At 38.4% G+C, this 25,751-nt stretch overlaps 2 protein-coding genes across 2 annotated transcripts; one reads left to right on the top strand and one right to left on the bottom strand.

Moving 5' to 3' along the window:
• Positions 1-12,578: 12,578 nt before the first annotated feature.
• On the top strand, positions 12,579-16,890 carry cUnh1orf146 (chromosome Un C1orf146 homolog). The gene is made up of 4 exons (XM_081380049.1): positions 12,579-12,673; positions 15,664-15,835; positions 16,126-16,204; positions 16,436-16,890. The coding sequence occupies exons 2-4, from the start codon at positions 15,747-15,749 to the stop codon at positions 16,544-16,546; spliced, it is 279 nt and encodes a 92-aa protein (XP_081236175.1). The 5' UTR covers positions 12,579-12,673; positions 15,664-15,746; the 3' UTR covers positions 16,547-16,890.
• Positions 16,891-16,906: 16 nt separating this feature from the next.
• glmnb (glomulin, FKBP associated protein b) lies at positions 16,907-23,803 on the bottom strand (the record flags this gene model as incomplete). The annotated part of the gene is made up of 18 exons (XM_081380048.1): positions 16,907-16,993; positions 17,081-17,172; positions 17,273-17,408; positions 17,516-17,573; positions 18,138-18,247; positions 18,378-18,462; positions 18,593-18,666; positions 18,761-18,802; positions 19,097-19,186; positions 19,301-19,331; positions 19,431-19,484; positions 19,817-19,995; positions 20,088-20,190; positions 21,079-21,316; positions 21,459-21,567; positions 22,518-22,628; positions 23,350-23,469; positions 23,765-23,803. The coding sequence occupies 18 exons, from the start codon at positions 23,801-23,803 to the stop codon at positions 16,907-16,909; spliced, it is 1,758 nt and encodes a 585-aa protein (XP_081236174.1).
• Between the last annotated feature and the right edge of the window lie 1,948 nt (positions 23,804-25,751).

Below are 25,751 nucleotides of genomic sequence, written 5' to 3'. Positions count from 1 at the left end.
AGTTTCTTCAGAAGAAGACCTGAAACTACTTCTGGAAAACCACAAACGGGCAACTGGCACATCTTACACTGGTAATTTATCAGTTTCTAAATTAACTGCATGTTTATTTTTTTAATTGTTTATTTATGACCTTATTGGAAGTATTGTTATGAAGAACATTTGTTGCGTTTTATAGACATGCACTTAAAGGTGCAATATGCAAGAATTTTGCATTAAAATATCCCATAATCTCAAGGCCAGTGTTATATATTTTGTTAAGTTGATTACTTACAATATCCCAAATGTTTCCAACTATTTTTAAATCGTGAGAAAATTAAGATTTTAACCAAGGAAACGGGGCGTTAGAGCAGGGGGGAGCTGGGAGTCGCCAGTCAGTGGCGTCATATCCGCGTTATCCTTGGTTTCTGCTCGTACTGCGTGGAGTCCTGGACAAATGCGGAAGTTGTAGTTGTAGCGTCTATCAAGCAACAAACGTTAGCTTGTTTCGTGCAGTCGTTATGGAACACAATTATTCTTTGCCGATTGCAGCTGGTTCTGTAGACAAAGCATGCTTAATTTTATATTTTCCAAATGTAGCATTCGGTAATAGTTATGTAAGGGAAGTATTATTGCTTTATATTTGTGTTTAGTTTATTGACATAGTTTATCACGTCTGGTGTTTATGGCCATGTAAATAAATATAGCATGTGTTATACATAAAGATTAATCAGTATTTTGGCAAATGATGTGAGTATGTTCGAATGTACTTTTACAACAATTGTTTAGAACATGTAAAACTGCACCGCGTTATCACAACAATGAATTCGACATACAGTAACATCTATGATAACCAATTTAGTATTAAACCTTACTTTTTCTTGCGGTTAATTCATTTTAATGAAATAAAAGTGTTATGAGGTTCAAGAGTCAGGAAGGAAGAAGACAGGGGTCGCGTGACTGGGACTCGTAAGTTACTTTATTAAAATAAAGCAAAACAAACAAAAGTCGTGCACAACGCGCATTCACCGTGGCAACCGCGACGGCACAAAACAGTTCAAAAATGAGAGCTCGGATCCACCGGTTTTCTTTCTCTGCGTCCAATTTTCTCTTCAGTCTCTCTCTCGTTCCAGCGCGGATTATAAGCGGTCTCTCCAGCGCGTGGATCACAGCAATAAGACACAGGTGTTCGTCATTTGCACTTGACCTACTTGCATCCCGCTCGTCTCTTCTCTTTCCCATTACAGACCGCGCTGAACCACAAAAAACATGTCATTATATACATAGAACTTAGCCTCATCCATGAACATGATTTTTCGATTCCCGTCTGACTGATTTACATCCACAGTGGGGTTTAAAACGACAGTTCCCATCATTCCACGCTCCTTCACATCGTCATCAAGCTACGCCGTTGTTGTTGTTTGGATGTAGCGCCCTCTAGTGGCAAAAATGTTTTTGCATATTGTAGCTTTAAGACAGCCACTTTCATTAAACAAATCTTTATTTACAGTTTTCTCATAATTGAACCCTATTTGCATGAAACATGAGAAAGTAAAAGAAAGGGAATGTGCTATGAAAAGTATTAAATGTCTTTTTCTTTTATTTACTTCCTGGTGACAGGTCAGATGATAGTCAAAAAAAACAAAAAGTGGCATCCCGATTTCTCTGGAAAGTAGAAGACTATTCAAAACACATTCCGCTCTCTGTGAAAAGAAGAGTGATATATGCTTGCCAGCATGGAAAAAACTACAAAAGGCCCCAAAACCAGATGAGTTGGTATGTTCTAAAGTCTGCACACATTTTCATGAGCTTAATGTATGTTGTATGAGATCGGGGAAATATTCTTAAACAGGTCATTCAAGTCCTTGATTCTGATTGGTTTAGCTGCATTGTAAGTTATTCGATAAACATACACCTGTGACCTAATTACATCAGTGTTTCTGTATGAAAATATTTTTATGGACTAACCTTGGTATAAAAGCAATAAGGTAAGTAAGGTAGCCGTGTTTTACAGTGAATTTAGAACGGCTAAGTGCCCCCTAGCTATTCTAAATTCTGATGCACTGAGTAACGTGCAATTCACAGGTATCTCGCATGAAGCCCCTGTAAACACACACACACAGGTATCTGACGCACATGTTACTCAGTTAGGAGAGGTATCTCGCATGAAGCCCCTGTAAACACACACACACACACACACAGGTATCTGACGCACATGTAACTCAGTTAGGACAGGTATCTCGCATGAAGCCCCTGTAAACACACACACACACACACACAGGTATCTGACGCACATGTTACTCAGTTAGAACAGGTATCTCGCATGAAGCCCCTGTAAACACACACACACACACACACAGGTATCTGACGCACATGTTACTCAGTTAGGACAGGTATCTCGCATGAAGCCCCTGTAAACACACACACACAGGTATCTGACGCACATGTTACTCAGTTAGGAGAGGTATCTCGCATGAAGCCCCTGTAAACACACACACACACACACACACACAGGTATCTGACGCACATGTAACTCAGTTAGGACAGGTATCTCGCATGAAGCCCCTGTAAACACACACACACACACACACAGGTATCTGACGCACATGTTACTCAGTTAGAACAGGTATCTCGCATGAAGCCCCTGTAAACACACACACACACACACACAGGTATCTGACGCACATGTTACTCAGTTAGGACAGGTATCTCGCATGAAGCCCCTGTAAACACACACACACAGGTATCTGACGCACATGTTACTCAGTTAGGAGAGGTATCTCGCATGAAGCCCCTGTAAACACACACACACACAAACACACACAGGTATCTGACGCACATGTAACTCAGTTAGGACCGGTATCTCGCATGAAGCCCCTGTAAACACACACACACACACACACACACAGGTATCTGACGCACATGTAACTCAGTTAGGACAGGTATCTTGCATGAAGCCCCTGTAAACACACACACACACACACACACACACACACACACACAGGTATCTGACGCACATGTAACTCAGTTAGGACAGGTATCTTGCATGAAGCCCCTGTAAACACACACACACACACACACACAGGTATCTGACGCACATGTAACTCAGTTAGGACAGGTATCTCGCATGAAGCCCCTGTAAACACACACACACACAGGTATCTGACGCACATGTAACTCAGTTAGGACAGGTATCTTGCATGAAGCCCCTGTAAACACACACACACACACACAGGTATCTGACGCACATGTAACTCAGTTAGGACAGGTATCTTGCATGAAGCCCCTGTAAACACACACACACACACAAAGGTATCTGACGCACATGTTACTCAGTTAGGACAGGTATCTTGCATGAAGCCCCTGTAAACACACACACACACACACACACAGGTATCTGACGCACATGTAACTCAGTTAGGACAGGTATCTCGCATGAAGCCCCTGTAAACACACACACACACAGGTATCTGACGCACATGTAACTCAGTTAGGACAGGTATCTTGCATGAAGCCCCTGTAAACACACACACACACACACACAGGTATCTGACGCACATGTAACTCAGTTAGGACAGGTATCTCGCATGAAGCCCCTGTAAACACACACACACACAGGTATCTGACGCACATGTAACTCAGTTAGGACAGGTATCTTGCATGAAGCCCCTGTAAACACACACACACACACAAAGGTATCTGACGCACATGTTACTCAGTTAGGACAGGTATCTTGCATGAAGCCCCTGTAAACACACACACACACACACACACACACAGGTATCTGACGCACATGTAACTCAGTTAGGACAGGTATCTCGCATGAAGCCCCTGTAAACACACACACACACACACACAGGTATCTGACGCACATGTAACTCAGTTAGGACAGGTATCTCGCATGAAGCCCCTGTAAACACACACACACACACACAGGTATCTGACGCACATGTAACTCAGTTAGGACAGGTATCTTGCATGAAGCCCCTGTAAACACACACACACACACACAGGTATCTGACGCACATGTAACTCAGTTAGGACAGGTATCTCGCATGAAGCCCCTGTAAACACACACACACACACAGGTATCTGACGCACATGTAACTCAGTTAGGACAGGTATCTTGCATGAAGCCCCTGTAAACACACACACACACACACAGGTATCTGACGCACATGTAACTCAGTTAGGACAGGTATCTTGCATGAAGCCCCTGTAAACACACACACACACACACAGGTATCTGACGCACATGTAACTCAGTTAGGACAGGTATCTCGCATGAAGCCCCTGTAAACACACACACACACAGGTATCTGACGCACATGTAACTCAGTTAGGACAGGTATCTTGCATGAAGCCCCTGTAAACACACACACACACACAAAGGTATCTGACGCACATGTTACTCAGTTAGGACAGGTATCTTGCATGAAGCCCCTGTAAACACACACACACACACACACACACACACACACAGGTATCTGACGCACATGTAACTCAGTTAGGACAGGTATCTCGCATGAAGCCCCTGTAAACACACACACACACAGGTATCTGACGCACATGTAACTCAGTTAGGACAGGTATCTTGCATGAAGCCCCTGTAAACACACACACACACACACACAGGTATCTGACGCACATGTAACTCAGTTAGGACAGGTATCTTGCATGAAGCCCCTGTAAACACACACACACACACACACACAGGTATCTGACGCACATGTAACTCAGTTAGGACAGGTATCTCGCATGAAGCCCCTGTAAACACACACACACACAGGTATCTGACGCACATGTAACTCAGTTAGGACAGGTATCTCGCATGAAGCCCCTGTAAACACACACACACACACACAGGTATCTGACGCACATGTAACTCAGTTAGGACAGGTATCTCGCATGAAGCCCCTGTAAACACACACACACACAGGTATCTGACGCACATGTAACTCAGTTAGGACAGGTATCTTGCATGAAGCCCCTGTAAACACACACACACACACACAGGTATCTGACGCACATGTAACTCAGTTAGGACAGGTATCTCGCATGAAGCCCCTGTAAACACACACACACACAGGTATCTGACGCACATGTAACTCAGTTAGGACAGGTATCTTGCATGAAGCCCCTGTAAACACACACACACACACACACAAAGGTATCTGACGCACATGTTACTCAGTTAGGACAGGTATCTTGCATGAAGCCCCTGTAAACACACACACACACACACACACACACACACACACACAGGTATCTGACGCACATGTAACTCAGTTAGGACAGGTATCTCGCATGAAGCCCCTGTAAACACACACACACACACAGGTATCTGACGCACATGTAACTCAGTTAGGACAGGTATCTTGCATGAAGCCCCTGTAAACACACACACACACACACAGGTATCTGACGCACATGTAACTCAGTTAGGACAGGTATCTTGCATGAAGCCCCTGTAACACACACACACACACACACACACACACACACACACACACACACACACACACAGGTATCTGACGCACATGTAACTCAGTTAGGACAGGTATCTCGCATGAAGCCCCTGTAAACAAACACACACACAGGTATCTGACGCACATGTAACTCAGTTAGGACAGGTATCTCGCATGAAGCCCTTGTAAACACACACACACAGGTATCTGACGCACATGTAACTCAGTTAGGACAGGTATCTCGCATGAAGCCCCTGTAAACACACACACACAGGTATCTGACGCACATGTAACTCAGTTAGGACAGGTATCTCGCATGAAGCCCCTGTAAACACACACACACAGGTATCTGACGCACATGTAACTCAGTTAGGACAGGTATCTCGCATGAAGCCCTTGTAAACACACACACACACAGGTATCTGACGCACATGTTACTCAGTTAGGACAGGTATCTCGCATGAAGCCCCTGTAAACACACACACACACACAGGTATCTGACGCACATGTTACTCAGTTAGGACAGGTATCTTGCATGAAGCCCTTGTAAACACACACACACAGGTATCTGACGCACATGTAACTCAGTTAGGACAGGTATCTCGCATGAAGCCCCTGTAAACACACACACACACACACACACAGGTATCTGATGCACATGTTACTCAGTTAGGACAGGTATCTTGCATGAAGCCCCTGTAAACACACACACACACACACAGCAGGTATCTGATGCACACGTTACTCAGTTAGGACAGGTATCTTGCATGAAGCCCCTGTAAACACACACACAGGTATCTGACGCACATGTTACTCAGTTAGGACAGGTATCTCGCATGAAGCCCCTGTTAACACACACACACACAGGTATCTGACGCACATGTTACTCAGTTAGGACAGGTATCTCGCATGAAGCCCCTGTAAACACACACACAGGTATCTGACGCACATGTTACTCAGTTAGGACAGGTATCTCACGTGAAACCCCTTTAAATACACACAGGTTTCTGATGCACATGTATGCCATTTTAATAACTGACAGTAGCCTACATTATAGGCTTATAAGAATCATGCAATGAGTGTAAACAAGTGCAGCGCTTTTATTCATATTGTTAATAGATGGGTTGACAAATATTTCTGGTCAGTAGAGAAAGGTTAAGTTCATCCACTTTTCCTTTACTATAAGTTACAAAACAGTTTATTTTATATTTTTGTTAAAAGTGTGACAGGGGATTTTGTTAAAAGTGTGACCATGGTGTACTCCAATATTTCAGATTGATTTTAATGGCGCGATTGTGTAATATATTAGTGTGTGACTTTGAAATAATTCACTTTGACATGACATACATACTCAATTTGAACCTTGTTTCTATTAGCGGCAAAAAAGAAAACACCGACCGTTGGTGTATCCATAGAGACAGTATATAAACAATGTATCCTCGTACACTTAGTGCGCATGACCGGTGACCTATGCAAATTCGGAATTAGAGGAACGCCTACTTTACAACGTCACAATTTTTGTATATACCTTTGATATATACCATATATACCTGCATCTCCAAGCAATGTGGAACTATCCAATACTTTCTTTGCTTGTATCTTAAACCTCATTTTAATAATTTTAATCAGAATCATTTTAATGTGCTTCCAGAACATTTCAATAGCATTTAAGCTCATTAAAAATGTATTAGCACTACACTAATAGTTTATTATAAAGTTGATTTTTTTTTTTGTTTTCAGTATTAAAAATGGTATATTAAAAGTGCAAAAATAATTTTATATAAATGTTAAGACAGTTTGAAATCAAGAACTCTTTTAATATACTATCATTTGTACATTGCTAAATAAATACCTAGAGTACATAAAAAAAGTACAGCAGCATAATATCTTGAACAAAATACATTATGATACATGAAAGATCAGTAAAATGCTATTGCAGTGCTATTTTTATACATTTTGCAGAACATTTCTGTTATACCTGTATTACTGAAAAGTACTGTATGAATATTACATCAATAAATAAATAAGCAACACAAAGTTACGGAAAAACAATATGCAGAAGTGAATAATGCATTATTTACAAACTTAGGCCTACAAATGGCTGAACCAAAGAAACAGGTCAAATCTTTGAATGTCACATCTTCATCTCCAAGTGGACAGTCACTTCTTTGAGTACGACTCGCATTTTCCACAATTGAGGGCTTGTGGTTCAGATACTGTAGTATTTGAAGACTGCTTTATCACAGGATCTGTGAAAGGGAAGAAGAATGGTATAAGAAGAATAGTGCTGGGTGATGATCAGTAAAGATTGGTGACAGGTGAACTCTGTGATTGGGATGTGCATGCAGGTGAGGGCCAGGAAAGATGATAGGAAAGTGAGGAGGTGGTGACTAGATGGTAAACATGACATTACTTTTTTTATGAAGTAAAAGACGTTTATGGTCTGGTTTTAGGATTCACACATGTAAAGTAATCAACAGGTTTATTTGCAGAGGTATGTGATCACAATGATGGAAATGGTAATTGATGAAGGATGGATGTCTGGCTGAGTAATGGTCATATCTGTTGCAGGTTCTGAAATGCAGGCCCGTCGCGACAAGACAGGCAAACCAAGCAATTGCTTGGGGCCCCGAGCTGGCCTGGGGCCCCAAGACAACGACTGGTTAAGAATAAAATGCAACGACAAACTGTGAGCGCCCCTTTGATAGTCAATGCAGTAAAGTGCAATGACACTGTTATCGGGATCCCCCTCAAGGGGGCCCCCCTCAGTAGTCGCTGACAGCAGCCAGCCAACCACGCGATCTCTGCTGCCGGCAAAATACAAAACCTCCTCGGAAGTTATCATGAAGCGAATTATGCTTCAGGAAGACAGAAAAGAAAGAAGTTAAAGGTAAAAAAATATAGTGATACGTGATAAATTACACTGTATAAAATAGCTCTACTTGTCTTGTACAAATGGTGTACTTTTGCAGCAGGTAGGCTAGCAAAAAATATGTTTATGTTAGCTATCTGCCTGACGGCAAATGCTGCTTGTAACGAACAGTTAGTGCAACTTTTTTTTTCGAAAGGACGGAATATGGTTACATACTATAATATGTTTTTTTAACGGGATAAGGAAGACGCAGATCTGTTCCAGAATCACTGTTTATCGTATTTAATGACATGACATTGCTATAGCTTTGTAATAGGTTTTGATGAAAGTGGCATGCTATACTAACTATTCCACCGTTATAATCTATTTCCCAAATGGGGGTTAGGAAAACCACACAATAAATTCCGTGCATCAAACATTACCTCGGGATGTTTTTAAGCATTGGTAGTTGTGAAAGCAGCTGCATCCCTTCCCTTCTAATATCAAAATAAGAATAATATAAAATCCATAAAATCCATATCAAAATATGGAATTGCTAACATATCTTTTCGGTAACACTTTTTTATAATCAAATCAAATCAAGTATATTTGTATAGCGCTTTTCACAATACAGATTGTATCAAAGCAGCTTCACAGTATTACATTAAAATAAAATAATACAACAAAGTTTGTTTAATATCCCCAACTGAGCAAGCCAAAGGCAACAGTGGCAAGGAACCGAAAAAAGTCCATCAAGTGACCAAATGGTGTCCTAAAACTCCATCAGGTGACCTAATGGAGAAAAAAAAAAACTTGGGAGAACCCAGGCTCAGTCAGGGGTAATAACCAGCATTAATAGATGGTAAATTGTTAGTCTTTAATTTAATCTTTAGTTAATTGTCATTTAACTGTTAGCAAACAAGTCTTTTTACTTAATAAATACTTGTAAGTTAATCCATCTATAAACATTATTTAACCAGAAAGAGGCAGAGGTACATGATTTTTTCATAGCTTATCTTAAAGGAACACTCCACCGTTTTTTGAAATAGGGCTTATTCACCTTCTTTCCTACATTTAGATAGGTGGGCAAATGCATTTTTGTCTCAGTGCATGCATTGTTTTAGTTTGACAGGGTCGGCGCTAGCTTAGCTTAGCATAATGAATGGAATCCTTTGGAGTAAAAGTAATATATAAAAAAAAAAACCCCACCTAATTACTTCTTGTGGCCTGCGTATTCACAACGAGTACAAATAGCGATGCAGATTAACACTAGGCGATTTCCTATGCAGATATTGACTTGGGACTATATTAGGGGGAAGCACAGGCGAAGCACTGCTACTTGGGCGCAGAGATATCACGCCCAAGTAGCAGTGCTTCGCCTGTGCTTCCCCCTAATATAGTCCTTAATATATAAGTCAATATCTGCCTAGGAAATTGCCTAGTGTTAATCTGCATCGCTATTTGTACTCGTTGTGAATACGCAGGCCACAAGAAGTAATTAGGTGGGGTTTTTTTTATATATTACTTTTACTCAGGACATGCTAGCTGGCAACAAAGGATTCCATTCATTGTGCTAAGCTAAGCTAGCGCCGACCCTGTCAAACTAAAACAATGCATGTACTGAGACAAAAATGCATTTGCCCACCTATCTAAATGTAGAAAAGAAGGTGGATAAGCCCTATTTCAAAAAACGGTGGAGTGTTCCTTTAATGTGCTAGTGTCGGGATATAGCTTCTGTAGTGACAGTTTATGCAAATATGACATTATTTTTAAGTTATCAATGGATCTTGAACAGTTACTTCAAGGTTACTGCAAATGTTCAATTGTTGAAAATGTTCAAAATTTTATGCACAGTATATGCAACTGCAGTATTTGCACTGTAAACATTTTTTATTTATATAAAGTGTGGGTGAACTATGGCTAAGCTGCGGTGGGGGGGGGGGGGTATTGGGGGGGCCTCCATGTCCATTTTGCTTGGGGCCCCCAAATTCCTTCAAACGGCCCTGCTGAAATGGAGATCGAAGCAGATGACTGAAGACAGATCGTTCGTGCAGGTACCGTGTTCTTTGAGGGAACAACAAGACCAGACAATGGTGAACTGCGGAGGGAAGAGTTATATAGGGTGCTTCTCAATATCCCTCCTCGTCTCCTCTCTCCTCCGTCCTCCATCCTATGACCCGGAAACCGATCGAGCTCAGCCATCTTGAAGGACATCTCAATTCTCTAATTGCACCGCGAGGAGTCGAGGATCGAGGAGTGAGGAGGCTTCCTGAGGAGTCATGAGCGAGGATACACAGGTGCATCCTATGCGGAAGAGTTTTATCGACTAAAACGTGACGCACGTATCAATTCTCCTCCCCCTTCACATCGGTCACAATAATTTTGATTTATACTTTAATTTTGCAGTTTATATAAACCACACACCTCACATATTTCAACAGGGTATCTTTCTTTATTATTATTTATTATGAATTTATTAAATAAACAAATTTCAACAACATGAGGGCAGATCCTCTGAGCGCTGCTGATGACGCGATGAAGTGACGCTCGAGTGATCAAGGATTCCAATGTATACAAAAAGCTTTCATTCGATCCCTCCGTCCTCGCGTCTTTTCCTTGCAGCCTTCCCTCGCATCCTACAGGGGGCGGAGCTGAGACGCGAGGAGAGGAAACGAGGATGCACAAATAAGAATTGAGAAGCACCCATAGTATTGGATGAAGATCAGTGAAGATTGGTGACAGATGACGGTTCTCAGATCTCTGTGATTGGGAAGTGCATGCAGGTGAGGGCCAGGGAGGATGATGGGAAATGTAGTGTGAGTAGGTGGTGACTAGCTGGTGACCGTGACAAAAGGCACTTGCAGGAAGAAAAGACTATCCACAACTGACTAGCTCCCAGCTCCCATTATGCTAGCTCCCAGATTGTCTCCAAATTTCCACCAATAAATTGTCCATAACTGGTTTAAAAACCACTTGTGTTATGTGTAATGGTTAGACACATTCTCTTCCTTTTCTTTTCTTTTCTTTTCTTTTCTTTTCTTTTCTTTTTTTATTATTTTTTATTATGCATTAAATATACTTTATCTTTATGTAATTAGCATTTTATGATTTTACCTTTTTATTTTCAAAGCGTATGTCATGTTGACTTTTCATGACTTTTAGTCATTTGATTTGTTCAGTGAAGGATTTTAACAGTTAAAACAAAAAATAATTATTTGCGTGTTTACGCGTGTACATTTCCCTGCTTATTTGAGATCTCAGTACAATATGTGACCTGAAATGTAGCTTGTAAATTGGCCATTGCATTGTATAGCCTAATTTGTATTAATTTGTATGATTCTATTAAAGAAACCAACAAAATCCAACAATTGCCATCACTTCTCCTTTGTTGATTAGCTTTATTAGAAATGCAACTTGGAAAAGAGAAAAGTTTTCACTGCAAAAAAAAAAATAATAAATAAATATATAAATAAATTGTTACTCCTTGTAAAAAATATTGTGTATTTAGAATCTTTAATTCCTCGTCAATTTAGAACATCATTGTGAGTACAAATATAATGTCCTTTAAAAAATATATAATTTCATAGCAGTTTACCAATGTGTGTCTTTTTTTCTCTCCTGCCAAATAAGCTAAAATAAAATAGACCAAATGAATTGAGGTTTAGAAAGGTGCATTTACTCTGTGGTGTGTAGTGTTTAATTTTATGTTTCTATTGTGTATGTATGCTATACCCTGGCTATATCTAGCTTACCTACACAACAAAATAAAATAAACTAATTGTTGTAAAAAAAAAAAAAATGTGTGTGCGTGTGTTTGTTTGTTTGTTTGATGTTTTCCATAAATTATATTTTTAGTTTGACAATTTGAGTAACTAGGTGAATTAACATTCAGCATTTCTTTGTATGTCACAGTTTGCTCGCGCCCGCTCTAACATTGGCGTCAGTTGACGGACTGGTTAAAACCTTTTTTATATATAAATATAGGCTACTTTGTAGAAGAAAACTTTTAGCACCGTAACTGAATATCAAGCCAACAAACTGGAAATGGCAAGCGATACCAACACCTCTTGGAAAACAACTGTTATAATCAGCACCTCACCTCAGGTTGGTTTTCCGTTTTTCCGTTGGTTGGCTAATAGCTTGCTGTTAAAGTTTATTGGTTGTAGTTGTCATAGCTTTAAGTAAAATATTTTTTTCTGTTTTTGATTGTACTAATTTGACTTATTGACCGACTGAATCACACTTATTTATGCGCGTATCTGCTTTTATTTTGTATTGTCTTCGCAGTGTGATGAACCCTCACAGATTCTTGCGCAGCAGCACAGGGTTCGCCGCTCGGACAACATTCTGCCCTCTTCTTTTGTTTTCCCCTTGTCAGGTAAAAAGTAACTTAGTTAAACTTCATCGGTAAATGTAATACTTTACTTTATAGATGATGTCCTACTTAATTTTTCATTTTTTCCAATGCAGTAACGAACGAAAACTTGTATGCAGCTCAATGTGCAGAAGCTTCCGCTAGTTCAGAACTGCTGTAGCCTACTGCCTGTCCATCACAATGTAGAGCAATCAGCCTGGCAACAAAATGTAATTGTATTAACTTAAATAGGACAATGCCAACTGTGACGGAGAACATGTAACGTTATTCACCTTATTTTTAACGGAAATACGGACGCAGCCAGTTGACGGTATTTTGTGCGAGACTTCCGGTCAGGCACTTCCGGTAACTGGCGCGCTGATCACTTTTCACCATATCGGTTAATTAAACAAGTGTTCCTAACAACTAACTCATCGTCATGGCTTCGGGGAAGACCGGGATTGTTTGTGCAGTTAGAGGTTGTCATAAACTGATACAAAAGAAAGGTTTACTTGGAGCAGGAGTGTTTTAATCATCGAAATCATTGACATTTTAATCAGGCGCCCTACGACCAGAGACACACTGGCTGCGTGGCGTTTCTGTTGCGTGGCGTTTTACATGTCTTTGCACACCAGTAACGTGTCTGACGCGGCACTGCTAGGTGACATATGATCCTCATTCATTGGTGATTATATTCGACATAATGGGGAGAGAGTTGTGGAAGGCCTTTAATGTTAAACATATATATAGCAGCAAAGACAACGTCGGCAGTATTGACGGCAAAACAGGCTACAGAATATTTCGTTCTGTATTGACAGGTGCAATATTAGAAAATCGATTTTTTTTTCATTGCATTTATATCTGCATTTGTCAAAACCTAAAATTTCAAACATCAAAATGTAATTTATTAATATGTATTCATGTAAAATTAAATACAAAGATCTTTTCCTATTCTATTTTGTCTGGAAACGCTTCCAAAACGCTTGCGTGTCGCGTGAAAAATAGGCGTCGATTCTATTTATAGCATGCACGCGTTTTCCGCGCCTGTGAGACGCGCGTGTCACGCAGGCAGTGTGCACGTTCTAACCTGTTAACATGGGAGCCGAAATAAAAACGGACACGCAGTGTGTCGCCGGCCTGAGGAATCCCTTCGCCTGTGGTTAAAAGCTTTACATTTGAAGAAACCATCGAAACGACCGTATGTTTGTTCTTTTCATTTCGTGAGCACCTATAGAAGACCACCCGATACCAGAAAAGTGGCTGGGCTATGAAGTCTCAATAAAAACCATGATAAAAACTCCAAGGAGAAACAAAATCATTATAGAAACCCCAGTATAAAATCTAGTGATCATGGCATAATGGCATGATCATGGCATTTATTTTGTATGATTTACAACTATTTATAGCCATCTACTTATTGCTATCCATCCTATGCTTTGGTTGCATTCTTATGGCATTATTAATACATTTGACATGACAAAATACCTCTATATTAGTCCAGCGTTGGCTCGACTATGTTTAGGGCGGGGCTGAAGGCGCCGGTGAAGTTTTGTCACTCTGCCAGCTAGATGCATGAGTGTTTTCAACCAGGTCCGGTACCCTAACTGAGTGAGGCGGGGCTTTAGTTCTTTGTAGTATTCATCTGCTACGGCATGTGTAACATTTTTCTATCAACTCTGCATAATCCTTCGCGATCGATATGTTATTTAGCCCAGGGAAGCGAGGAAACGGAAGTGCCGCACAAAAACCGGATATTGGACCCATGTTTACTTCCGCGTTCGAAAATAAGGTGGATATGCTGCAAGTTCGAACTGACATGCGAAATCGTAGTCGTAGGCACATCGCACCCATATAGTGTTGCAGTGATGACAATATTTGTAGGCCAACCCGGAAGTCACCCTGGTTCCCTTGACAAAAAATAGGATTTTTTTTTTCATTGGCTTTTGGATTATTGCAGAAAATAATTTCTATGACCAAAAAAAAAAAAAATGTTATCAAATGTACACAACTTTGATACATTTTGAACCCTAAATTCAATTGGCAGAAGTGAATCGCTAAACCTAGGATGAAAGCTATAGATAGTCCCATTTAGCCACATGTTAGCAACTGCCTTTTTCAAGACAAAATCAAATCATCAAAAAACTCAAAGGGGTATTACTGATGTATTTATTTCATGTTGTAAAATGAAATGTGAAAATGTCTTTTGTTAAAGATATTTAGGCTGGGTCTTTTTTAAATCTTGTCTTACCACAGACCTTATTTCTGGCATTTAACACACAACTATTTAAAAAAAAAAAACCTATTGATTTCAGCTGGAAGTGCTAAAATGCCAACTTGTTTCTGTGGTTTGGCCTATGCTACAGAACCATGTAATTCTCTCTGTTAGGAAACCACTGAGAAGTTCAGGCAAGCACTTACACTGTTACAAAAGTACAGACGACAGAAGTTTTATTCGGTCAGAATGTTTAGAAAAGTATGCATACATTTTTTTTTTAATCAGTCATAGTAGAAAGCCAAAAAGAGAAATATTCAACACACTGTTTTTAATAAGAACCCTTTTTACATTTCCGTAATTCTCAAAAGTGAAGTCATAGTTGAGTAAACTTCTATAGTGGTGAACAGAAGACTACAGCAAATATGATTTTAGCATTCTCATTTGTCCCAATATTAAAAGAAAAAAAAAAATCAACAATAGCCTTTCCACGACTTTCCAAATGAGGGAAAAAAAATAGAGAGAGAGAGATTGATTACGGCAGTCAGAAGGGAAAAATATGTCAAATTTCAGTTGTAGAAACACCCTTGCAGCAGTGATGCCTAGTTTTTTGTAATTTCATGCCAAGGATATATTACGTAGCCTATATAAGTAAAGTGTTGTAAATGTACATAAATAAATACAAAATTTAAATATAAAAAACTACATCTATGAAGTTAATAACTGTGGAAACACAGTCTGTGAAAATAGATCCCAGGTGTACGCTGAAGAGTTGCCTTCTCTTCACTTTTTGGTTGCACAGGTACGGCTTTCTTGCTGGTCACACTGGAGGAGTTTTCAGCTAAGCTTGAGAATACAGAACTTTTTGAAAGAATTGAAAAGTTTATGGAGGTCCATAGAAACAGTTTTCTTCTGCTTCAAGCCCCAGTCTATGGAAAAGGAGAGTGGGAAATATTCTCATCAGTGCAGAACAGGTGCATGATCATTTAAAATCTACAAATGTACAACATTATTTTGAAAGCATACATTACATACAGCCAATTCTAGACGTGGCATCTAGAGATTCATTCAGACTCATTGAATAAGATGCCTGTGTGGAACAGTTATTTTCCAAAGATGATTAATAATAAATAGCTAATGAACACACTTTGTGGAAGAGCTCAGTTCTGGCCAGCAGCAAAGAATGTTTTATTTAAAAAAAAAAAAAAAAAAAAAAAAAAATGTGATAAATGGTGTAATTCTGATATTTATATTTTTGCAACAGATTCCTTGGCTGTAACCTTAGAGTCATGCCCGTGCATAGTACTGCTGATGTAGTGAAGGGAATGCTGATCATCGCTAAGGTAACCTGCATGTCTTGCACTTCAGTTTGATTTTGCTTTATTGTTATAATTTTCTAGTAATGTTTTTATTTCACAATGAATGTTGTCTAGAGGTGAATTAAGTTATGGTTTTTAATGTTCATGTTATACTATTAAAGCATAAATACCAATACAAATCATAATAATTTATTTTCCATATATAAGTATATTAGCATGGTGCCTGCAAAAGATTTAATGGCCTTTTTATTCCAGGCCACAAGTAAACCCAATGTGGAGAAATTGAGAGATCAGATGTCTTTGGCTTGTGCTCAGATCATTGATCATAGCCCAGTTTGGGGGATGCTTCAAGAGATACAGTTCTAGTGGTGTTTATGTTCATGTCCATTTATCTTCTTAATGTTTGCTATACTTATTTTTAACAGCAGATGTCAGTATTGTTTCACAGTAAGTTGTGTAAAAACTGTCAATTGCCATTCCTGCTTTGTTCATATCCTTGTAAAAACTTTTTTCCTTCATAATAGCAAAATAGTTCATAAACCATTAAAAAACAAAGTATAAACTTTGCTGGAAAAGACTTCAGAGTACGAATACAGTATTGGAAATATTGATTTTGTAGCTCTCACATTGTTTTTTTATCATTGCAAAATGCAGCATGGTACAGGGAACGTAAATAAATAAAAAATACATTATTCAGTTCAGACCACAGTAATTGTGCCCACTTGTTCATTTTTGACTCTCCTCAATGATCTCCTCTATACGAACCACAAGGCTTTCCATTAGGTCATATGTGACCAGGGCACACTGCAAGACCTGCAAATGATATATTTAGTGTTATGTATGACTTATTGTCACTATTTTAAAACTGAATTCAGATAAGTCGTAGGCGTATAATCTAACCTTATCCTGTGCCTCGCGTGGCATGCTGCCAAGTGTCTCATTTTTCACAATCAAGCTCTGAACTGATCTCTTCCCAGAGGCCTCCTTAAATTCTGTGGGGAAACAAAGATGTTACTACAAGTCAAATAAAAAATGTTATCACTACATAATATATATATATTTAACTGAGATAGAACACAAAGCATGTATTACCTTTAGCCTTGATCTTTTTATCCTCTCTAAGTCTTTTTAACTCTTTTCCATAGTATGATTTTGACATGCTTAGACATACTCGTAATAATTTTTTGTAACTTTCTGCAATGTGGCACAGGTCTATCCATATTCCAGTCTGAAAATAACAGGATGGGTCTTATTAACAGAACATGATGAATATATAAGTAAAATGTTATATTTGGTGTATATTGGTGTTTTGACAAACTGTTGTAAAAATCTTACGGAAATTTCTCTTTCCTTTATCAGTAAATACCGCAGGAGATTCAGAGACTCCATGACCCTTTAAAAACAATAAAGAAGACAATATTAATATGGAAAAAAACAAACACAAATAATTCTTATTTCTTAGTCAAAATTTGTCGTCTTATAATTCTCGTACTTTATACAGAAAGAGTTACACACAAGAGGTGCATATAATGGTAAAAGCTGACCATCAGCAGGATGAAGCAAGGCCTAAGTAATTTATCAGGGACAGATTATCCAGACGAGGTATGTCAATCACTCAGGTTTTAGTATCATTTTAGGAATGACACAGGATCTGCCTCAAAAATTGGACTACTCACCATCTGTTCTGCATTGTGGGATCGTGGCAGTAAACCTGGACTATACACTCATAAATAAATTATAGTTAGGGATGGATTGTATTTAGTTAGTGGGAGATCTAACATTTAAAATAGAGACAGCTGCCATATGTGGAGTCTGTACTTGGGTTACGATTCATGTCAATGATTTGTTGATATAAAAGTTGATTAGATCCATCAAGATGTAGTTATGTGCATTCAGTGGCTTGTCAGGCGATTGTTTCCTTTAGTAAAAGCTTTGTAAAAATACAGGTCTTGTTCACCTGTCCATCCCATGTAGCAAGTCAGTTTCATGGCCCTGTGGGAGAGTGATGGTGTCTCTGAGCAATGAGATGAGCCATGTCCCCTCAAACCAGCCATCCTTACAGACTGACTTTAATAACAAAAGAAAATAAATATTTCTAACATCAGTGATTCAGAGTTGACAACAATCGTATCAATTGGAGAAGTGGACATTTAAGCATGTGATTCATAAATATATATCCGATTGTTTTGTACACTACCTTTCTGCACAGTTCCACTTGATTCTTTATGTTTTTGATGATGATACTTTCTACCCCTGCATGATGGCTAGTCTTCATGATGCGTCTTAGAGCATTCACAAAGAAGAAATAAGCAATTAATACCCAGCGATGTTCTGACTTTTTATATTTACACACACCAACAGATTCCATTCAAATTTTGATAGCACTTTTAATTAAACATCTAGAGACCATACCTGAAAAATTTGTTCTTCGCTTCACCATTAAGCTTCTCTATAAAGAGCTGGAACACCACAAGACTTCTTGCTCTCTTCATGAAAGAGTTCAAATGACAGCAAACATAAAACTGGCTTTAATTTACATAGATCAGATTTACATGCAAGTTGTGTCTCATCTATACTCACCAAATGCTGGATAGGACAGTCAATCATAATTTTAATTAAGTTCTGTGAACAAATAACAAAAGTTCTCTTTTAAGTTAACTATGTCATTAAAAAAGCAAACATTGCTGAAAAACACTTTTGTTTTCACCATGGATTCGTCAATTATTAAAATTCTGGGGAAAAGAAAAACTGATATGGTTCCGATATATTGTGTAGCCTTAGTTTTCACCAATATGTAATTATGTAGGTTTTAAGAAGTGGGGTGATGTTTATTTCAGTTTTTTTTTAACATACACAGTTTAAAACACAATAGTACATTTCAACTCAAAATCCATAACAATACATAGTGTTGCATACCTGTGGAACCTCATGAAACGGTCTCAGCTCTAAGAGATCTGCTGGAAGACTGTAGTCTGTTACTCTTTCCAAACTTTTAACATATAAGCCCTTAAAATGCAAAAAGACATCACAAGTTATAACTCAGTACTGAAAATTTAAGTATGTACATAATTTCCGGCACTTGTACTAACTATAATAATTTTTGGTGGAAGTTAACTTTACCAGTCCTTTCAAAATCCATGATTCATCCTTTCTGCATAGGGATACAAAGCAGGAAAGGAAGTTGGACTAAATACATGGAACACCATGTTGGCTTTTTTTTAATAAAATAAAAATTGCATTGTGTACACACCTACTCAACAGAAGATTGATGTATTCCATATTGCACTGCAGGACGAAAACAGGGCTGAAATAAAATGTCAAATTAAACCTACGTAAAAGCTCTGGTACATTAAAAGTATACCAGTCATGTAAACCATTTTCATAAAAACACTGTGTATTGTGTACCGTAAAAATGAAAAAAAAAAAAAAAACACTTGTCGAAGCTCCTAACCCTTTTGGTGTATCTGAAGGCCTGAGCACAAAACAAGATTCTCAAATGAAGGGGATTTTAAACGGCTTTTGAAATCCCACGAGATTTGTGGCCTCAACAGTTCACACTGTCTTTGAGTCTGATAAACACATGGCGAGAGGGGAAAAAACACATATTTAAAGTTTTGAGGTCTAACTGCAACTTACCTAAAAACTGCAGGAAACACTTCTATGGCAATAAGCTGGACAAACAGCAAGTAAGCCATGCAAGCTCTTGATTCATTTGGATGACAATCACCTGTCTCCAGTATATCATCTTCTTTCCCCCTCAAATGATTGTAGAACAGCATTTTTGGCAGAGACTCTTGGATCGCTGCTAAGATTGCCTAGTATTAAAAGCACAGAAGCACTTAGAAGGTCATTCTTTTTCCAAAAGTACCATGCCTAATAGTAACACGAATGTGACTGATATCATTACCATTATTTCTGTGGCAAAATTCCACAGGGGTGAAATTTCTGTCATGTTTGCCTCTCTGTCCAGCTGAACTTGGAGGAGAGGTTCGCTTAGACTCTTCATGCAACTGAGCCATTAGAGAAAGAAAGAAAATTGTGAAGAATTAGGTAAAATATTGGTTAAGATCGCATGCTTATAATCTATAAAGGGTTACATGTTTCTCCACGTTGTTGCTTAAATGACTGCTAATTAAATTAGCTAAATTTTCACTCACATCAGACTCTGACAACAGGCTATTTTTCATTTAAGACAAATGATTGTTTATTCTTATTTAGGACAAAACTGAACATTATCCAAATCCATTAGTTTTGAACGCTCAGACATGTGCCTGGGCATCAGACTTCCCTGCTGAAAAATCCAGCATTGCTTGTCACCGGTATAAAGTAGGCTTTGCATGCTGGGACCAGCATGGGATGCTGGTTGCTGGTTTGCTTGTCCCCAGCATGGGAAGCGGGAGTTCTTGTGTGCTTGGGAACAGCAAGACTATACTGGTCCACCAGCATAAACCAGCTTGGATCAACATGGAATTCATGTGGTTTATGCTGGGGGGGTTTTCAGCAAGGCTTTCAGATTTTTCAGACTTTTCACCTGTAACAACGATCATATTTTCATTTCATCAGTACTTTTTGATTACTGATTACTCTTGTTTAGAACAAAACCAACTAATATTAAAATCTATTTATAGAACAATACCAACCAATATTTATATTGCTTAAATGCTTTTGAACATTTAGACGTGTAGCGTCACTGCAGCACTGATATACAGTATGACAGCACTAGAAATGCAGTATAGTTAGATTTAAATTGAGAGGATTACTTCTAACATGTATTGTGAAAAGCACAATACAAATAAATTGACTTGACATACTTGGATGAATGGCTAATTTAAGCTGTACGTATTTTCCATTAAACAAATATTGTGATTGCATTAGTAAGAACAGGTTTGAAAACATACAACTTCAGAAGAGCAGCCCTTAGTTTGGTGGACACTGAGTTTGTGTCTTGATACTTGGCTTCCTGTACAAAGGGTTGTACAAAGGTCAGTATTGCAGTGCAGCATCGGCAGAGCCCATACACATCTTCCTGTTCCTGTTTGTGTGAGTAAGGTACAGGCAGTTTTGAAATTTGTTTCTGCAAAGAATCAAGGGCCAAACCCAGTCCAGTGGCCTTCGACTCGCTCATTCTCAACAGCACTGGAAAGGGAACAAACAGAAAATGTGTAAATTCGTTATAGTTGCAGTAGAGGTAGCCGTGTTCATTTTTGGCTTTTATTTTAAGTTAACATGCTTTTTATTTTAAGAAAACATGCTTTTTATACTGGTTTATTTCAGTTACCTGACTGAATAAGAGGCATGAGAACAATTATGGAGTCTGAGATGGCATTTGGATCAGTGTTCTCCACTTGGTGAAGTAAAATATTGAGGAGTTCTTTCACATTGCAGATCTGCAATTAAAGTTATGCTTATGTACTGTCATCATCTTATTATTCTTATTTAAGAACCATATGTAACCCAGGACTACAAAACCAGTCTCATGGGTAATTTTTTTTTAACTCATGAAAACTGAATAAATAAGCTTTCCATTGATGTGAGGTTTGTTAGGATAGGACAATATTTGGGCGAGATACAACTATTTGAAAATCTGGAATCTGAGGGTGCAAAAAAATCGAAACATTGAGAAAAGTTCTTTTTAAAGTTGTCCAATTATGTTCGCAATTGTGCTGCATTCACTCAGAAAAATAAATGATTTATATATTTACGGTAGGAAATTTACAAAATATCTTCATGGAACATGATCTTTACTTAAAGGTGAACTAAGTAACTTTTTTACCTTAACCAAACAGCTTCGGAGTCATTGGAATAGTTATATGACTTTTTTCGGGTTGAATGGTGGTCGTCTCGCACCCCCCAAGCGCCTGTGAGCCGAAAAACCACCCTTGTAACTTTGGGCCGGCTGGCCAAAGTATCGCGTGATATCAGGTCTCGCGATGTAACGAATTGCTTTACTGAAAAAAAATCTGCTAAAATTCTGTCATTATTGCGCTCCCTCACGCTGTTCAAACCTGAATGAAGAAGACGTTTTAAAGAAAAAAAAACGTTTTTTAAAAACGTATATAGCGTATATTAACGCTATATTAATCTATAGCCTCTGGTATCTGAGAGTCGCCAACGAGTTTTTTGACAGTGTTGTCAAATATCTATTCCGCAGCTGTAGGGGGATCTCTATAGAGAAACCTGCGAGCAAAAAGCGAAGAAATTCCTGAAACGGCTTAGCCCTGCTTTAATATCCTAATGATTTTTGGCATAAAAGAAAAATTGATAATTTAAATATACCCGTGCGACATGTGACTGGCTTGTGATCCAGTGTCACATATTTGAGTAAGCACAATCTGACCTGTACAAGTTGATTGAGGATAGCTTGATAGTGGGCAGGACTCCGGTCCTTTCTCAGCACTTCATTCACCAGTGCAGGCAGTAGGCCACTGCCCATAGACCTTACTATGTGCTAGAAAGACATTTATCCTTTTACATTTTTACTTACAATGAAACATTTTTGAAACTTTTTGTATGTATTTGCATATGTATGCCTACACACATGTATTAGACCTATATTCTTCACATGACTGAAATTGATTGATTCACAATCATTTTCATGACAATTTAGCATTTGATGGATACTGGATGTTATTATTTTGAAATCAGTCATTTGAAAATGTGGTGTTTATTTGGTGCATTTATGCTCTGCTTTAAAACCGCAATGACGTGTTATTTAGGATGTGCTACATGCACGGAAAAGTGGAGCAGTGCAAGAAATTGGTAAATCAACAGCACTTAATGGAGTGCTGCTCCTGAGAGGACTTCCAGTGAAGCAAGAAATCTGACTGGTTCTCCGCTAAACTGCATTCCCACACCCAAGGGTCATGGGGCCTGTCAGTTTGGCAGAAGGACAAAGTGGCGGTTTAGTACAGATACAGCCCATCAAAATTCGACCAATCCCAGTGGATTGATGTCTTAAAAATGAACCTGGGATATATCTGTGTAACATGTTGTGGCACCTATCTGTCTCTTAAGGATACCTTCTTGTTTGCAGTAGTGCGTTATAGAATCTGAGTTGATACAAAAAGCTTTAAATCATAAAATGGGTGATAAAATACTTTCCAATGCTTTCAAATACCAAGATCTAAAATGAGTTTTTAAAAGCATTATGCCAATGCTTCCAGATTTACCTGATTGGCCTCCTCTTTTATGAAGTCCAGTAGTTGACTGCTGTCACCTTGGGCAATGCAGGTACGACCAGCATTCAGAAAGAGCTCATGGTCCTCTGGTTTAAAGTCTTCAGTTGTTCTCTGAAAATATGGACAAGAGTCATTGTCAAATCTTTGATTAAAAAACAATAGAACAATCACACTGTAAATCTTGTTTATGGGATTAAAATGAATAATAACTAACAAATGTACAAACCATTCAGAGCATATTCACTCTTGCATGTTCCCTTTTGGTTATGCACTTTACAGTCATTATCATGATGCATACTGATTTACACATATTACATTTATGCCTAACTTGATATAAATACAAACTGTTTATAACAAATTAAAAATGCATCAAAATAATATGACACTTAATTTTCTGTTTCCTCACCCATCTTTGAATTACATCCTCTAGTTGATTCACTGCCATTTTCAGAGCTGGTCTTTTCAAAAATAGTCCATACAAGTGACTCTTCAAGGTCAGGATTATAACCAAGGCTTTTCTGCTCAAGATCTGAATGACATCTGCAATAAAAATTCAGCACAAAAGAATCGGATAGCTAGGTTTACAATGGAGGTCAGAATGTTTGAAAAGAATCGAGCAAGAGGAAATCTGACAGGGGACCCTTGTAAACCTCTTAGTAAGCATTGCAGCTGAGTGTCTGCTAATAGGATTAAGAAGCAATCTAAAATAGATAGACAGAACTCTCTCGAAGGCCCTGGAAAACAGTCATGAGATTTCTCATTATAATTTACAGTCAATTCATATTTACTCAAACAAATTCTGTTTGTTCAATTGACTTTTAGAGGCTCTAAGTAGAACTGATTAAACATTTCGCTCTCATAATCACAGGATTATACAGAAGACCACGCTGACTCATTATAACCCATAGTAGACTGCTCTCAAATAAACCCTGGCGTTATTTAAACAAGTCATGCCATGAAAATAATGAAAGCGCATCAGAAATTGCTTAGTTAATCTTTGGCGAGCATGTGTGTACTATCCCTTAGCTAAGTCCAGCATTGCTCCAATGGACATGTAACCTGATATGAGCCATGTCTTTGACTTCCTGCATGGACAAGTATTGTAGACCCTGATTTCAGGTGTATGGAGGCAAACCAGGTTTGAGCAATAGGATTTAAGCAGCAGCTGCGAAGTTTGCTCTGTCTATTACAGTGTGGTGAAAGGCTTTAACAAAAGGCACAATGTAAATATAACAGGAAAGGACAGGCTGGTTGCTTGTTAGCTTCAGATTTGCCCGTGGCTAATTGAAGACTGCTGATTTAGTGTTTTGACAGTGAACAGACTGTGTGTAATGAAAGTCGAGAGCCAAAAAAAAGATCTCTCACAGTATGTTGACAGACAAACAGGTTTGTTGTTTTTGCGTGGTCAGCCCATATCCTTTTGCACTCATTGTATGTTCACAAGGTGTTGCAAAGGGAATTTGAATGCAATTAATTAAATATGAATATAGCATGGGATGAAGTCAATTTTTTTTTTCAAACGTCAAAGAAGCAGATATTATACTGATGAATCAGTCGTTCATTTGTAATTTTGATTAACAAACAAGCCACAATATCGCTTCAGAATACACTGTAAAAAAAGTGATAACAGGCAGTCAATATCTTTAGGAGCAATTTCTCCCTGTTCTGGCCCTTAACACATTTGTTGGTGTAACCTCATGTCACCAAGTTATTTCAGATATTAAATAATATGTTTGACTTGACTAATTTATTTATATGATAGCACAAGAAGCACATTTTTATAAAATATTTTTTAGAAGAAACATTTGCTAATTAACTAACATTTTTGGCTATGCATTTTGTCAGAAAGGTTCTGCCTTGGCTGAAGTTTGATGACATTTGTATACTGTTTCTGGTGACACTTTTGAGTTAAAATTTTGAATGTTTTTGCATAAGATGCACTAAATTGACTTGAAGCCTCTTTTATGCAGCATTTCTTTGAGTGTATGTGTGTTATAGGCCTGTCCCAGGTCACTACTATCATATATCCATGTATTTTTAATAGGGAACAGCAACAGGACAACAAAAGTGTAACCTGACTATCTGATGGACACATCAGCTTTTCAGGCTTCTGAGCAAAGAGAAATGCTTTATGTTATCTTTAATAGTTTTTCTTTTAAACTTTTGCACAAGGAAAACTAACATTAAAGATTATACAATTTTATAAACAACAATCATATCTCACAAAGTATATTTGAGTTTAATGCACCTTCCATCACAGACACATACTGTGAGACACTATGCTTTTTTTGCATTTGCTATTCTTTATAATGGCTTGCTGACAGAACTGTTTACTCTGCCACTCTCTTGCCTATTTCTTGGCAATAGAGTGGCCCTGAAGGCCCCTAGAGGCC

Source organism: Scardinius erythrophthalmus, assembly GCF_964197995.2.
Source record: "Scardinius erythrophthalmus genome assembly, chromosome: 12".
NCBI classification, from domain to species: Eukaryota; Metazoa; Chordata; class Actinopteri; order Cypriniformes; family Leuciscidae; genus Scardinius; species Scardinius erythrophthalmus.
The sequence above is the reverse complement of the archived record's forward strand: the minus strand, read 5'-3'. Positions and strand labels throughout refer to the sequence as shown.